Below are 15,834 nucleotides of genomic sequence, written 5' to 3' on the forward strand. Positions count from 1 at the left end.
TGACTGACTCACAAATTACCCTCTTGATAGGAAATTATCATCTTATCACCAAATGGAGGAGCTAAGTTCTGTGGTTGTCATTCTAGTATGTTTCACTGCTGATTAAGTCATAAATAGAGCTCCAAGTATTAAAACATAAATAGAGAGCTTCCAGAAAAAGAGTCTCCAGGGAGACCTTATTGCAGCCTTTGAATACTGAAAGAGTGCTTAGAGAGATGGAGAGAGACTTTTACAAGGTACTGGTAGGACAAGAGGTAACAATTTTAAACTGAAAGAGAGGGTAGATTTTGTTTAGGTATAAGGAAGAAATTCTTCACTCAGAGGGTGGTGAGGCACTGGAACAGGTTGCCCAGAGAAGCTGTGGATGCCCCATCCCTGGTAGTGCTCAAGGCCAGGCTGGATGGGGCTTTGGGCAACCTGGTCTGGTGGGAGGTGTCCCTGCCACCTAGATGGCCTTTAAGCTCCCTTCCAATCCAAGCCCCATGTGATTCTATGATTCTCTGATTATCGGTGATATGCCAATATCTTCAGAGTGCACAGATTCATAGGGCAGACCCTGCAGAAGAAGTCTCAGTGGCTATGTACTGGCTAGTTACAGCAGTGATATATCATTCTATTCTCTGTGTAACTGCCTAATCCATTACACATGCTTTGGTAGGCTGCTTTGCTCTGTTTGGTTAGCTTTTTAAACAAATGTGGTCTTCTTGGGATTTCCTGCTGTGAACTACTAGAAAACACCCACAGTACAAACTGTCAAAATCTCACTTTAATAGCCTGAAGAGTGTGACTATTCCTTAGATCTTTTAACTGTCCATTTCAGATCTTCAAATAAAACATTCATTCCCCGATAGTGAAGAGCAACTGGAAAGTGATCAGTAAGACTCTTGGCAAGGTATCACTTTGAACCAAATGGATCTTAAGCCTGTTCCTTGGTTTTGTACCAAACACAATGAGAGCCATCATGCCATATATTTCTGTCATCTGGACATGTCCAGCTGTAGCTGGAAACACAATTCCAAAATGGTTACAGCTATTTCTCAACTAATTAGCTATCTGGGCTATGATTTACTGTCCTCAGCTCTGTATTGAAATTTAAATAGTTCCTGCAGGACTTTTGATGGTGAAAAAAAATCTCCAGTAAATTAAATTTAAGAATGAAGATGTACAATAGTATTTAAGGAGGGGAAGGACTATAATAAATGAAAACACAAGCCTGACTCAGACAGAGAGTGGAGACTATACCCTGGAATTAATTGTTTGAATTCTCTACTCTGTGGACTAAGAGGATGAGAGGACAGGAGGAAAGGGGAAGAACAAAGTGCCTCAGGAGCGTGATCCAAAAACATCATATGCTATCTGGAAACAGAGTTGTCATCTAGAGCTGGCCAGCAGTGAAAGGCAAGCTTAGGTTATGCCTACCTCTCTCAAGAGCATACGCGGCAGAGCCCAAGCAACTGCAACTAGCTGGTTGGGACAGAGCCTAGAGCCATCTCCTAATATTACCTAAGAGCATTATTTGAAAGAACACTGCTGCACTCAGTCTTTTAAAGCTTCCTAATACTGATGGTGCCTGCCAACACATAGTAAAACAGTGGCTGGAGCACACATCTAGAGAGTGGAAAAGCTGGATTCTTCAAACTTCTTCAGACTTAAAGTGTTTGGAAATCTGCAAAGTAAGGTAAAACTTACAGATCTGAAAAAACAGAAACACAAAGTTTACACGTACGATAAGCCTCCCTACTGGTAATATTGACTTCTTGTTTCCCCTGCCTTCCCGTGCTGTCTGTAATGGTTATTTGTAGGCAAAATCTCTTAAAAGAAATTTAATAATACTCATTGTCAGCTGAGATACAATTGGGAAGGTCTGTTGTCTGGAAGAGGTTCATTATGTGGTTCCCCTGTCAAGAAAAAGCAAGAAAAAGAAGGGGAGTTGTTATCACTAGGACACTGAAAATAGAACAAAAATGTTATTTTTGGAAAGATGGGTTGAAGAAGCAAACAGGCAGCTGGGGATCTCAGTGGAAGAGATAAATGACCTTATGGATAGCAACAGTTATTATTCTAGTTCCAGAAAGAGAATGAAATAAGGCTGAGTGGGGATAGGATAGAATCCAGTGGGTAACATGCATATTTTCCTTAACAGTATTTATTGGTCCACTGTGTTAAACAATAGAAAAAAAAATAATGTTTAAGCTTCTTTCAAGCTTTTACCTGACTTGTAATGTATTTCCTACTATTCTGCTGAATGATTTATAAATAGCTAATCATTTTTACTTTAACTTCAATCATTATTCATAGCTCTTTGGGACTGACATTTTCCAGGCTTTTTCTATTTTTATATTTAGTGGAGGAGAAGACAAGGGCTGAGGGAGGAGGACAGAGAATGTGATTAAAAAAAAAAACAAACCCTTGAGTTCTTGAGTTAAGGTTATTCTTGAGTTAAGGAAAAAATATACACTTTTCCAAAGGAGCAAAAGAAGTTAATTTTAACTTTTTGAAAGCTGCAGCAAAAATGACTGAAATTTGAAACTTGAAGCAAAGTAGGTTTCCCACTCACAGAGATTCAAAGCTCTATTTGGAAACACAGGATCCAAGTAAAGCTACATATGAGTGAGCACAATTTCTGTGCATGCTTAGTTACAATTCCTAAGATTTTAGCAAATCATATTACTGCTGATCCCCATTGTGAAGTCAAAGCACGTTCAGTCTTCCCATTTGGCCTGACCAGAGGAGTTAAGAAAGAGATATTGCTGCTGAAATAATTTGTGGGTGGGAGATTTTCTGATGCTTCTGTAAAATACCCACAGTGTACTCCTCCAAATCCCAATGAATTATGCACATTTGCTGGTAGAAAAACAAAAACTTTCATGTGCATAGATATAAAGTTCCCTTGGGTTCTGCTAGTGAAAGTCAGACACCAAGTTCTACTCACAGTCAGTGGCAACTGAGCCAAAACAACCCAGTATGGATAAACAAGTATATGGTAAATCTCAAAGGGTAACTGTTTCATTGAACCCCTTACAAGTTTAACTTTCTAGTTCTGGATGCCACGGTTAGATGTTACTCAATGAAAAAGGAAAATTCTTCCTTTTCAACTTTCCTGGTTCCCTTTTCTTTTTCATGTTAAACTTCCCAACCTCAAATCTTTTCAGACAGTAGCTGGAATTAGGGTCTCCTTCCATTGTTAGCTATTTGTAGCTGTGATTAATAAAAATTCCTTCCTGACCAGTCCTTGAATTTCACACCGAGTGAGCTGGTTCAATCTAGCTGCAAAGTGGATGAAGGGGTGAGGAGAGGGATTCTGTAAGAGTGGGAGGAAGAGGCTCAGGATATCTGGGTGGGTGCAGGTTGCGTGTGGTGCCTGGAGTTGACAGAGCTGAGATGCTGGCTAAGCGTAGTCACTAGACTGGGCATTTTGGTAAATGCAGTAATCAAACTGAAAATGAAGTTCGGTAGAGGTGGTAGTGGGTGTTTGTACTCAAGAGTCAACTGTACCAACCGAGCTAATATAATTTTATTTTCTATATTTTTTTCCCCTTTCTTCCAGGGGTGTTAGAAAAAACATGCTTTTATTCAAATGGGAGTGAGGTCCTCACAGTTAATGGTGACATTGAAACATCTGACATTCTTTTGCCAAACATGGTTGAAAACAGTTCCACGACTAATTCTACGGTAGATCTCAGCACATGGACTCCTGCCTGGACCACCACACCTCTATCCCACATTGGCCAAATGAACAAAAACTCAAATGTATTTAGAGAGACTTTCCAGGAAAACTCATTTGTCCCTACATCTCAAGCCTCAGTCCTCAATCCTGATCCTACAAATGATGCTGCTTTGACAGAGGGCTCTGAATATAGCACCCAGCTGTTTGCCACTGCAGAGGGAGAGACTTCATGGTCCATAAATGCATCCTTCAACATCACAGAGAGGATGACCACTCTGCCTGTATTAAGGCCTACCCATCCATCTGTGCCACAAAAAGTGGATCAGAAAAAAAGTAAGTTTATATTTTATTTAGTTTCATAATTATGACTCAAAAGTACAGAATACACTGCTGGCTGCTTCCTCATGAGTTCCCATGAGTTCTGAGGAATTACTTGTTTATTTGATTCCATGTTGCAAGCAATCAGTATCTTATCAGAACATTTGATCAACCCCATTGAGGAAGATGCACTAAGTTCTTTCAGGTATGAATGCTTACAGTACATTCCTCGAATCATGCATGCTTACCAAGTCTGAAAATTAATTATTGTAGACTGTATTCAGTTTGGAGATTGATTTTTCTATGTTCTGTTAAAGTTATATAAGTGGTAAGTACCTTCCTGTACTGGGGATATAATTACAGCTACAACATTTTCTATGTTAATGGATGAATTCTTTAATTTGAAGTTGTTTCTCTGTGCAGAAATAAAATTCAATTTCTGAGGACTGTAATCAAAATGTCAAAAAGAACAATAGCAATTAACTATGATCAGTTTTCATTGGTCTGACTATACAAGGAGATGCATTTCATTAGTGCCATGGTAATTTTATTGATTCATCATGTCAGTGGTATTGAAAGGTTTCTTTGTATTGTTTTGCTAACACATGGAACACTAGGGTGCCATATTAAAATGAATTTGTTTCTCTCTAACTGCATATCATTCCTTTGCTGTTGATCTCATGAGAACATGAAGCAAAACTTATTCCAGGTCATAGGGAGAACTGAAATACATGCAAAGAGATGGACAGTGACCTGAAAGTGGCACACTCTATTAATTGTATATCTGAAATTTCTATGAAATGAAGAGATGGTGTCTGACAGTGGTGATTACTTCACCCATTGAATTTACATTGTTTTGTGGAGAATGTCTGCGTCATTCCTCTCTTGGATTCCATGCTTACTAAAACCTGATATTAGTTGTCTATATAGTGAATGTATTATTCAGGTGTGAGTGATCAGATTGATGTTACATCACTTTTTTTTTTTTTTTTTCTCTGCTATTTTCTTCTGACGTATTCTGCCTTCAAGAGTTTGTCTCTTGCTTTATTCCCACCCCCCTCTACCCTACCCTGACATCAAACAAGCAGGTAAAAGTTAGGAAAGAGCTATGTTATGCTCTTTCTTGTTCTTTCTGGAGTGAAGTGAAAGAGGAAAAGCTTATTTATTTATTTATTTATAAGCTGGAACATGGAAGAGATTCCTTTTGAGGGCATTTCAGTGATAACTTAATTTCTTATTCACAAATCAGCCGTCAAAAATAGTAACATAGTGTGAATGAATGGTTTGTTATTTTGTTCTTTCTGTCTCCAGCACTGTAGTGATTCTGTAGCCATTTGAATGGTCCAGGCTTTCTGTACGTTCAGTTTGCTACATGATTTTCTTAAACTGGCTGATATCTTGTTTTTCTCCTCATGCCCCAAACTCAGAAAAAATGTATGTAAATGCACACTTGTATCCCCTCGGTGATTCATTTATTTACCTTATGTAGTAACCTGGCAAGTTATCGCCGTGCTGAGGAACAGCTCAGAAGCACAGCGTGCTACACTACAGATATTTCCAGCTCTTAGTGTTTTCAACGATTATGATTGTAAAAGACACCTTGAAGTTATTAGCCTGTTGGTTAATGTTGAGCAGAACTATGGGGCCTGTTTTTCTTCACTAGAACATTTTTGACATGTGCTGTGGGGTCAAATTGTTTTTATTCTGGAAGATGGTGACTTTGCGCTGCAGTCTTAGTAACTAGTTAGTTACAGTGTAGATGTGCTTTATTTATTTGTATTTATGTGGAAATTGCCTTAAAACTGTGTGTGCATGTGTAGATATATAAATATAAATTCAGTATGCATATATATACATTCAGTCTGTGTGTGTGTATATATATATATATAACATCTACGTGTATATATATATATAAATGTACATATATTTGTGGGATTCAGAAGAATTTATACTAAGAATAACTATGCATTCCCATATCTGTCCAAGGCATTGAGGACTAGAAATCAGGAGATTGTGATGAGTACACAGGGCTTCTCACTGTCTCACTCTTGTACTGTCCTTTGCAAATTCTCTCTTTACACTTCTTGGTCTCTTTAATCTCTCCTTTCCCACTAAGCTTTGCTTCCTGGAGAGAATTCTAAGGTCACAGAAAACTCAGTTTGATGTCTAGAGAAGTTTTTGTGTATTCCGTTGTAAAGGGAGATGGGGAAAAACTGGGACCAGAGATATAAAATAATTTTTTTGCACAGTGAGGCTGGAATAGTCTTTTGGAGTACAAAGGATTTTTTGAGATAAGTAAAACTTACTGGCTATGTGGGAATGGTGTTAGTAGATTAAAATAAATCTCTCTTGCTTTTTGTCTCAGTTGTGAGCATTAGAACATGCCAAAAGACAAACAAAATAAGGCTAACATACAGAGACACCTCAACATTATATGGTAGCAGATTCCAGAGACCTGTAGTGAGTCCTGAAGAATGTTGTTCCATTAATTGATGTAATCACTTTTGCACAAATGTAAAATAGAGGTCTGAATATCTTATCCTTACAACTCGTAAGGAATTTAATCTCCGAATGAAGTGTGGGGCTGATGTTCTACCATCTACACACACTAGCAGATCATCCATCAGTACAGGTTTCATCTGGTTCAAATGTGGGCAGGTGAGTGCACTTATTTCTGATGATTTAGTAAGAGAGCATAACTTGGAGTTTATGCTCATTTTATACAGGGTGTTGGAAGGCAGATGATACATCATACAACAGAGAGACCACCAGTGCAAAACCAGACAGACAAAATTCTCTGAGCACATACGAAATGGCAATAAAGTGGTGATAATGTTTTTGTTTTGCTGTTAGTATTAGCACTGGATATGTTTAAAAGCTGAACTGCAGCTTCAATTAAAGGTGTTTAGAAAACATTCATAAGAGAAATGATAAACATTGTGACCAGATGGTATTCACTCAAGACATATTTAAAGTAAAACAAAAATGACATTCCTGAGTTATTAACAGAAGAAGAATGAAATTTCCCACATATGACATCAGTTATGTTAAAAGTCCTTGAAGCATAAGGAGTTGCTTTGTCAGAAATACCAGTAAAGAATAAATTAGTAGGTAAGTGGGAATGCATGATACAATAAGGAAGAGGCAAAGAAGTTTCTTTTCCTTTTACAAGAGGAAGCAATGGCTCACAATTCTATTAGAAAGTTCTCTGAAGGAGTCAGTGACATTGCTGGTTAAACAAATTGCTGACAAACAAATTGCTCATTAAAAGATGGGGAAATATATGAATTAATGGTTAGGTTCCACAATGAAGCTTGCCAGTGGAGTCTCACAGGGTTTTCTGTGAATGTAGAGTTTACACTCTACATTTAAAAACAAAACAAACAAATAAACAAACTGGAAAAGTAGTGAATAGTCAGGTAACAACATTTCTGCTACTGCAGAATTACCTGTGAAATGAATAGCTGGAAATCATGTAAAGGTATCATAGAGAAAGTGATAAAATGTTTAGAAATTTTTATGTCAATAGGTGGAACAGAATGCTAGAGGGTGGGGAACAACCCTAACCCTATACATAAATGCACCAGTGGTGCATTTTCAGCTACCTTTGCAGTCAAAAACAAAAAACAAACAAACAAAAAACACACACACAAAAAGAAGACAAAACAAACAACAACAACAAACATTTGTTGTAGACAGTATTCTGTCTTGGTGATGGTCAAAAAGGTCACTCTGAGTGTTAGGTGTTGTCATAAAACTGCAGAGAACAAAAGAGAAAATCTCATTACAAGAGCATATAAGCTCAGAAAGGTAATAGTAGAACTGGAAATGGCAAATAGAAGGCAACCAGACCAGTAGGGTTTGGAGCAGCTTAGATGTCAGGAGACACTAAATTTGAAGTAGATACTGTTTTCTTTCTGGAAAACAGGTGGCTGGGGGCTAAGTGGTTATGGTAGATGACCATACAATTTTGAGTGTCCTTGGAGACGAACAAGTAGCAGTTACTGTTTTTCATTATGTAAGTAGGTGCCCAGTGTTTTTTGGTTATCAGACTTAAACAAATGAGACAGTGACATCTTCACAGAAAACATAGCTCCATCTTGGAACTGATTGCCACAGGATGATGAAAAAAGCAGAAAATATGAAACTGCTTGGAAAACTTTATGATGGGTTGGTCTGTTTCAGGCTTTTAAAAACAGCAGCCCAGTTTCAGCCCCTGACTTAAGAAGTCTCAAGACTTCAGGTTGCCAGAAGTTGTTATACTCCTCAGCAGTTCTTCCTTATTTGCCCTAAATTCTTACAATTTTTCTTGCTGGCCTCTCTGTTGGAAGGAAAGTGAAGGAATACATTTTTGCTGTTGATTTGAGTTTGTGTAAGTTCAGATTTAAAAGTGTTGTTTTGAAGGCATGGCCCACGGTCTTAAGTCACTAGGATGGTTCATTGGAGAGTTTCCTGATAGCAAAAACATCAGGAAGGGAGTTTTAGGTGAACCACTAGGTTCATCAGTGTGTATTCATGGAATTTCAAGTATATGCAATAATATTTTGTTCATCTGTCAATCAATGCCCAACAGGAAAAGAACCATATACTAGATAGTCATTATCTTTAAGAAAGGATGTTTTTCCAAGATAAATATCAGTACAATTTTATCAGTACTTTTCTTCTCTTTGAAACAAAAGTAGGCTGTAATTATGTAGTACATTGGGAGACTGACCAGGAGACGTCTCGAGTGTATCGTCTTGAGAGGGATGTTTTCATTTCAAATGAAGCAGACTCCCTGTTTTGTAATACTGCTGATTTGGGGAGACAGGAAGAAGGAGAGAGGGCATTCTTCCTAGAAAAACATCCCGTAGAACTAATGGAATATGCATTGGGACAAGAGGTATTAGTATCTACTTTGTTTCTTCCACCCACTGATACCTATGGAGATGTATGTTTAACAACTTTTTTTTTTCCTTCGCCAAATCTCTCCTACTCTCTCCTTTCGGTCAAACCATTTCAGTTCAGCTGTTTCTCACCCACACACCCTTTTAGTGGAAAACTGTGACAATGTCCACCTCCTAGGATGCAAAGTAATATGACCAAGTGCTCCAGGTGTGATCTCCTACTGCCTCTTTCCATTCCTGGGATGGCACCCTGGCAAGCCCTGGCACTGAGGGAGTGGAGGCCACAATTCTGCTGCCCCAAAGGGCAAAGGACACTGACCAGGACCTGGCTGCAACCTTATTTTCTGGCCAACCCTGGCAGCTGTGAAAGGGTGCTGCCACTGCTGGGAATTGTGGCTTGGTGGCACCTCAGAGGCTGGGGAGCAGGACCTTGGGGACATACAGGACAGCCCCAGGCTTCCTCTGCTCTGAGGGGACAGGAAGGAGAGGGACGTAGCACAGAATATGAGTGGGAGGCGGCACTGGTGGCAGAAGATGTCGACAGAGGCATTTCACCCAAGAGGCTGTGCAACTTCTGGCTGCACTGGGGGGTAAAGGGCGAGCACCAGCCTTTTAGACCTTTCATTAGGGAAAGAGCTGAGTAAAAGCAAGGTGAGTAGAAATAAAGGATGTGTTTTTCCAGCCCTGGCTTATTCTGAATATACTTGACAGAGTGCTAGGAAAAGGCATGTGTCCCAGATGAATGTGGATTTGGTTTCTATTCAATTTCTCCCTGTGCTTGCCCAAATCTACAGGAGGATGATAAAAAACACAAGCCCTAAATGGTTGCTTGTAGAAAAAAAAGCGGGAAAGTGCCTTTGCAAAAGCATGGCACTGTATCAGGTGTATCAGAGGACAACATTTGAAAAAGCATATAATTCATGTTTTCTTTGCATCTTCTACTCTTCTAAATAACAATACTCTTAGTATAAAAATACTCTTAGTATAAAAATACTCCTAGTATATAGAGGACCCTTGGGTCCTTTCATGTTTCATGAACATCTTTGAGCAACCTATTTGCAACCCTATGCTCTGCCTAGAGGTCTTCCTAATCCTCTCTATTGTCTTTTAACTATATCTAAATAAATATTTTTCTCTCTCCCTGAACTCTTTCACTGTATTTGGTGTTCTGCCACTACTAAAATCTATAGAGAACAAGGCTGGCCCAGCTTTCTGTTTGGTAGAAAAGAGCAATATGAGAACCATTCTGGGGATAGCTGGAAGGGATATGTCACATATGGCACAGAAACAAGCAATTCCCTGCCTCTCCCTGCTTTCCTTTCTTTTCTTTTCCTTTCTTCTCTTCTCTTCTCTTCTCTTCTCTTCTCTTCTCTTCTCTTCTCTTCTCTTCTCTTCTCTTCTCTTCTCTTCTCTTCTCTTCTCTTCTCTTCTCTTCTCTTCTCTTCTCTTCTCTTCTCTTCTCTTCTCTTCTCTTCTCTTCTCTTCTCTTCTCTTCTCTTCTCTTCTCTTCTCTTCTCTTCTCTTCTCTTCTCTTCTCTTCTCTTCTCTTCTCTTCTCTTCTCTTCTCTTCTCTTCTCTTCTCTTCTCTTCTCTTCTCTTCTCTTTTTTTTTTTCTACTGAAGATAAAGTATCCAGCAACTGCTTCCCAAGTCAGACCACCAGTTTGCATCTTCCCAATACCTAGTATCTCAAACAGTGATCTAATAAATCACTTTGTCTTCTATCTCAATTTATGTTTAATTATTCAAATAGGTTGGAGCAGACCAAATTATATTAAATGTAATAAAAGAAATAGACTCTTGGTAGATGAAGTGTAGCAGTAGACCCATGGTAGATATTTAGAGATATTTATCTTGTTCTCAACAAAAAAATTAAAAATGTTGTTAAAACATGTTTTTCTCCTGAAGCGAAAATGGGTTTGGGCTTTCAAATTGGCACAGAAGAACAAAAACTGTGGTCTTTTAAGTCCCAGGCCAGTCAACTCAGCTGTGTTTTTTTTCTTTTTTTTTTTTTTTTCATACAAATGCAAGCATGAGCAAACTAATAGGGTACTTATTGGTTTTGTTGGTGCTTCAGGATGTTTCATCTTCTAGCAGTGGCTTTTGTTTCTTTATCTCACCTAAACCTGTTTTTTTTTTTTTTTTTTCTCACTTAAATTTAAAGAAACAAAGTGGAAAAAAAGCTGTTTCAGAATTTTTCCATTGTGGTCCTCATTAAAAAAATGTATTTTTCCCCTAGTCAAAATAATCACTAGAACCATTCAGGTTTTCTTTTCTAGCAGAAATTCAAAACTAAATTTTCAGTTCACATGGAAAAATTAGTGACTTACAAGACAAGCACATGGTGAATTTCCACTAAATCCAACAGCAAGAACCTGATTTTCATCAGTTTGCCTATTCCACCACTGTTTTTTCATGTGGGTGTATGGGTATAGCTTGGCAAGAAAACCATTAAGTTTCTGCTTTACAAGATATACAAGCTGGCAGTGTAATCAAAAAGGTTTTTAGATGAGATTACTCTTGATGTAGAATTTCTATAGATTTTTCACTGAAACTTATATGCATAAGGACGAAAAAGTTAACAAGCTTTTAACACCTGGTGCACAGGTGTTAAACACAGGTAACTGGAAGCTTGCCAGAAACTTTAAATACTTTTGTGAGAATTTTAATGAGGTTTCTAATACTTTCATAAATTTACCTCCAGCTAAGCTTGTGACTTTAATTCCCCTCAATAAATTAATGGCTCCTTATTGCAAGTATTTTGTTTGTAGATGATAGTCTGTCCAGATACACTCTGATGAAACAGTGCTCTGTATAAGGTATCAAAGAGATCTCAAATATCTGTTTGAATTAACACTATAATGAGTACTATGAATTACTATCACATCCACCCTACTATTCCATTTTGACTTACTTATGTATCTTTACTCTTCAACCTTTCATCCACATGCTTTATTTTAGAGTGGGAAATTCCCTTGTTGGAAATAATGACAAAGTCAGCTTTGTTCCAGTCTTTAAATGGCATGCATTTGCTTTTAGAGTTGATGTGTGTACCTTTAAAACATTTACATGTAAAGAACAGAAGTAGTTTCAGCTTTATGCCTTTCACTTTTATGCATCCATTGCAGTTTTTTATACTTTGTTGCTTGTAGTTTAAGCAATTGGTTGTCCAACTGTACAAGAGGCTAAGCAAGGAGTCTCATGCCATCCTGGCATGAAAATTCCAAGGATGGGAACAATAAACACAAGGTGTATCTTAAGATAATTGTCTGAGAATTTCAGCCACTGGCTTCCTTTATAGGCCTATAAGCTTCTCTAAAACCCTTTTAAAAGTCAATTATGTGGTTACTTCGGCAAAAAAGATGTTGTTGATGCATGGTTGGTTCTATATTGTGATTGCCGATCACTTAATTTCAAAAGGTACACCTTAACAGCTGGTAGCCATGTGTGCTTTTATTTATTTTTTTATTAAAGTTGATCTCCTTTATGCTTCTCCATGGTCTATTATGGATTGCAGTACATAGGGTGCAGCCAGATGTGGAGATAGAGCCATCATCAATATAAAATGGTAAGATCCAAGCTGCTGTCCAAAAGGAAGGTCAAAGCACTGATACAACAGAAAGAGATTAACAGTCACTGTCATGCTTCACAATCATGTGAAATCCAAGAATAACATAATGAGTAACATGATTTGAAAAGGTAATGAGGATGGGAATTTGAAAAAGTGATAAATTGCCCAATAAATTATTTGGCTACTATTCTGTACACAAGATATGTTTGTCTCCCCTTCATTGCAACGGACAGTTTAAAAATCATAATACTCTCCTATGAAATAAAATAGTAGAAGTTCATACTAGAAACTGGGAAAAACTTTTTCACCAGATGGGTATTGGATGGGTTCCAGTGGAACCCATTTGCCCACAGAAGCTGTGGGATCTCTGTCCTTGGGTGTTTCCAAGACATAGCCAGGCAAAGCTATGGCTGCCAGCGTGCTGATGACAATCTCACTTAGAGAAGCAGGTTGGCTGGAGACCTCCAGAGTGTTCTTCCAGCTGGTATTTCTATGATTGAAAGGTTTAAAAAAAGCATTTGCACATAGGGAGTGGTACACATTTTGAATGGCTGAAAGAAGTTTAGCATAGCATTTTGTCTGACTACATTTGAGATAATTTGTCCTAATTTTTATAGGGAAGCTTGTCATTGCTCTCTATGTAACCAACATAGAGAAGTAAACAAAGAGCTATAAGACACAGCATTGAGGGAAACTATCTGTAGTTATTATTGGAATTATATAAAAGAAAGAGTCTTTCAATCCTAGAAAGAGCAGTTGAAATACAAGTATTTCAAAATCTCAGTTTGCACATGTAACTTGGAAGCATGATGTTCTTAAGGTTTAAATACAACCGAACCTGTATGCAGTTATAGGAAACTTCAAGATAGTTATGTTAAACTCTTAGACACCTGTGTATAAATCTAGTCCTTTTAAACATAGAAACATTTTACACAAAGAAACATCCATTGATGTAGACAACTAAACTAACCTGTTAACAGAAGCATTTGAACTCCAATAGTAGAAACAGAACTGGTCCATTACTGAATATTTTAAAAATGTGACGCTCAAAAGAAAATTCCATCGATACAGACAAGAGAGTGAGCAGCAGCCCCTCAGAATAAAGAAAGGGCCCAGGAAGTCATACATCATGTTCTGCAACACACACTTTGCCAAATGTGCAATCAAATTCAGAAGATCTAGGTTGCAGTATTTCTGTCTGAAGCAAATTGACTTTTACAGACAATGGCTACCTATGCCATAATGAAACAATCTCAGACATACTTTTGCAAAGCATAGCTGTGGGAATTTTCCATACAACTTTTGTATGGAAATTTGTTTTCCAGCTGTGGGAAAACCAACAGTAATCTGTTAGACTGATCAGCCCTTTGTTAGCCTGTTAAGTTTAGTCCTTCCTAAGCCAGATCCTTAGTACAGCAGGATCTTAAGTTCCACCTGCAAACTGCCAAGCAGGAAATTGCAGTTCACAAAGCATAGGTTTCACATACTTGCAGTGTTTTGCTTAGCAAGTGAGGTACTGTGTTCTGTCCCTAGTTTCTAGACAGATTTCACAGGCTTACATAGGGTTTGCTGCATTAGTTTTGTCTGAAAGTGAGATGAACATCAGTTATCACTGTGAGATACAGTCGGAAAAAAGGATCCTAATCTCCTACCAAAGAGATCAGAAGAGCAATCTGTCTATTCTTGAAAGGTAATTAACCAGAGACAACTGGGACAGCTCAAGTACACCTTATTACTATGCTGTCCTATTCAGAGCCTGTTGAATATCTCAACCATTGTAAGTCTTTTACAAAGCACTGATTTTTTTGAACATAACAGCATTGGCACACAATTAAATGTTGTCAATTAGGCTAGCATTTGTTTTCATTTATTGAAAATGCTTTTGTTAAAAAAGAATCATCTGGATGCCTGCCTTGGTCCTGTGGAAGCTACCATTTTTTGTACCCCTCCCCCTCCCCCCCTTTTAATAAATCCTGTTAATAATAGCAAAGTAATGCCTTTCTCCAAACAACAGCAAAATGCAGTCCAACCTAATGTGCCATGGAAAATAGTCTGTAATGATTGATCTAATCCTAAAATTAATTTAAGTTTTGTACCTTTTGCGTATTTAATGGCAGGTTATTTGAAATACGTCTCCAATTTCACTAAGGAATCCTGTAATTTGGAAGTGTTCATTAGGAAATAGTTAATCAAAATACCAGATCAGGAATATAGGCCAGCTCACAACTCATGGGGGTAGGTATTCAGCATCACTTTTGGTTGATGAATTTACCTGCTCTCAGCTGTTCCTACCTAAGGGATTAAAGAAGCAAGTATGTGCCTCAGCACAAGAAGGGCAGTGTCAGAAAGCACTCAGGTTAAAAAAGCAGAGTTCCAAAAATGAGGTGGCTTGTTGAAGAGTCTGGTCACTCATTCCTCTCAAATTGTAAAAGTCATTAGCTGAGCTAAGTTATGTGCAGAGCGATTGTTCTCAGCTAGCCTTGGAGTTCGACTTCCATTTCAGATCTGCTGTTCAAAAGCTTGTTTCCCTCTTCCCAACACACGTTTCTTCCCAGGCTCAACTTCACTCCCTTTACTGTGATCTCTCTTTCTCCTCACAGAGGGGTGGTGAACGGATGCTACTGTCGGTCCTAACCAGCTTCTTCTTGCTGCTCCTTCCTCCTCACACCTCTTTCCAGCCCCAACATGGGGTCTCTCTCATGGGGGTCCAGCCATCCAGAACAGCTCCCGTGCATGTTCTCTATGGGCTGCAGTTCCTTAAGGGAAGCCTACTCCAGTGCAGCTTCTCCATGGGCTGCAGTTCCTTCATTGCTCATCTGTCTGCTTTGGCACGGAGTCAAAAAGTAGGCTGCAGTGTGGGCATCTGCTCCACTGTGCACTGCAAGGAAATTCCTGCTCCATAGTTGTCTCTGCCATGGGCTGCAGGGGAATCTCTGGTCCGGTGCCTGGAGAACCTCCTCTCACTCATTCTTCTCTGACCTTGGTGTTTGAAGGATTATTTCTCACATAAAAAAAAAAAAATGCTCTCATGCACAGCTTTTTGCCCTTTCTTAAACATATTTACCCAGAGTTGCCACCACCTGGGCTGCTAGGCCCAGCCATGCCCTGTGGTGGGGCTGTTGGAGATGGCTGGATCTGGCTGTGTCTGGTGGGGGGAGCCCTGGCAACTCCTCACAGAAGCCGCTGGCAGCACCCCATTGCCAACACCTTGCCACCTATGCCTAATGTTGAGAAAGCTGAAGAAAACAGGCATAGTGATCCTTGCCAACAGTGCTCTTTCTAGTAGTAGAAATGTTGGTATTTCTCCCTCCAGAACAAGTGTATCCTTTTTGTTTTCTTCAACAGTGTTATATGGACGTGTGCTGTTCTGTTACAATCAGTTGGCATTTTCCA

General features: G+C 38.7%; 1 protein-coding gene across 1 annotated transcript in view; it reads left to right on the forward strand.

Annotated features, from left to right (window-relative positions):
• The window catches only part of CORIN (corin, serine peptidase), a gene marked incomplete at both ends in the record, with an annotated part of 129,314 nt that overhangs the window by 17,785 nt on the left and 95,695 nt on the right, over positions 1-15,834 (forward strand). Inside the window, one exon of the mRNA XM_084286071.1 lies at positions 3,548-4,000. Coding sequence (XP_084142197.1) covers positions 3,548-4,000 — 453 coding nt within the window. The remainder of the gene's footprint in view (positions 1-3,547; positions 4,001-15,834) is intronic.

The sequence above is a fragment of the Netta rufina genome, assembly GCF_964035555.1.
Source record: "Netta rufina genome assembly, chromosome: 4".
NCBI lineage: Eukaryota > Metazoa > Chordata > Aves > Anseriformes > Anatidae > Netta > Netta rufina.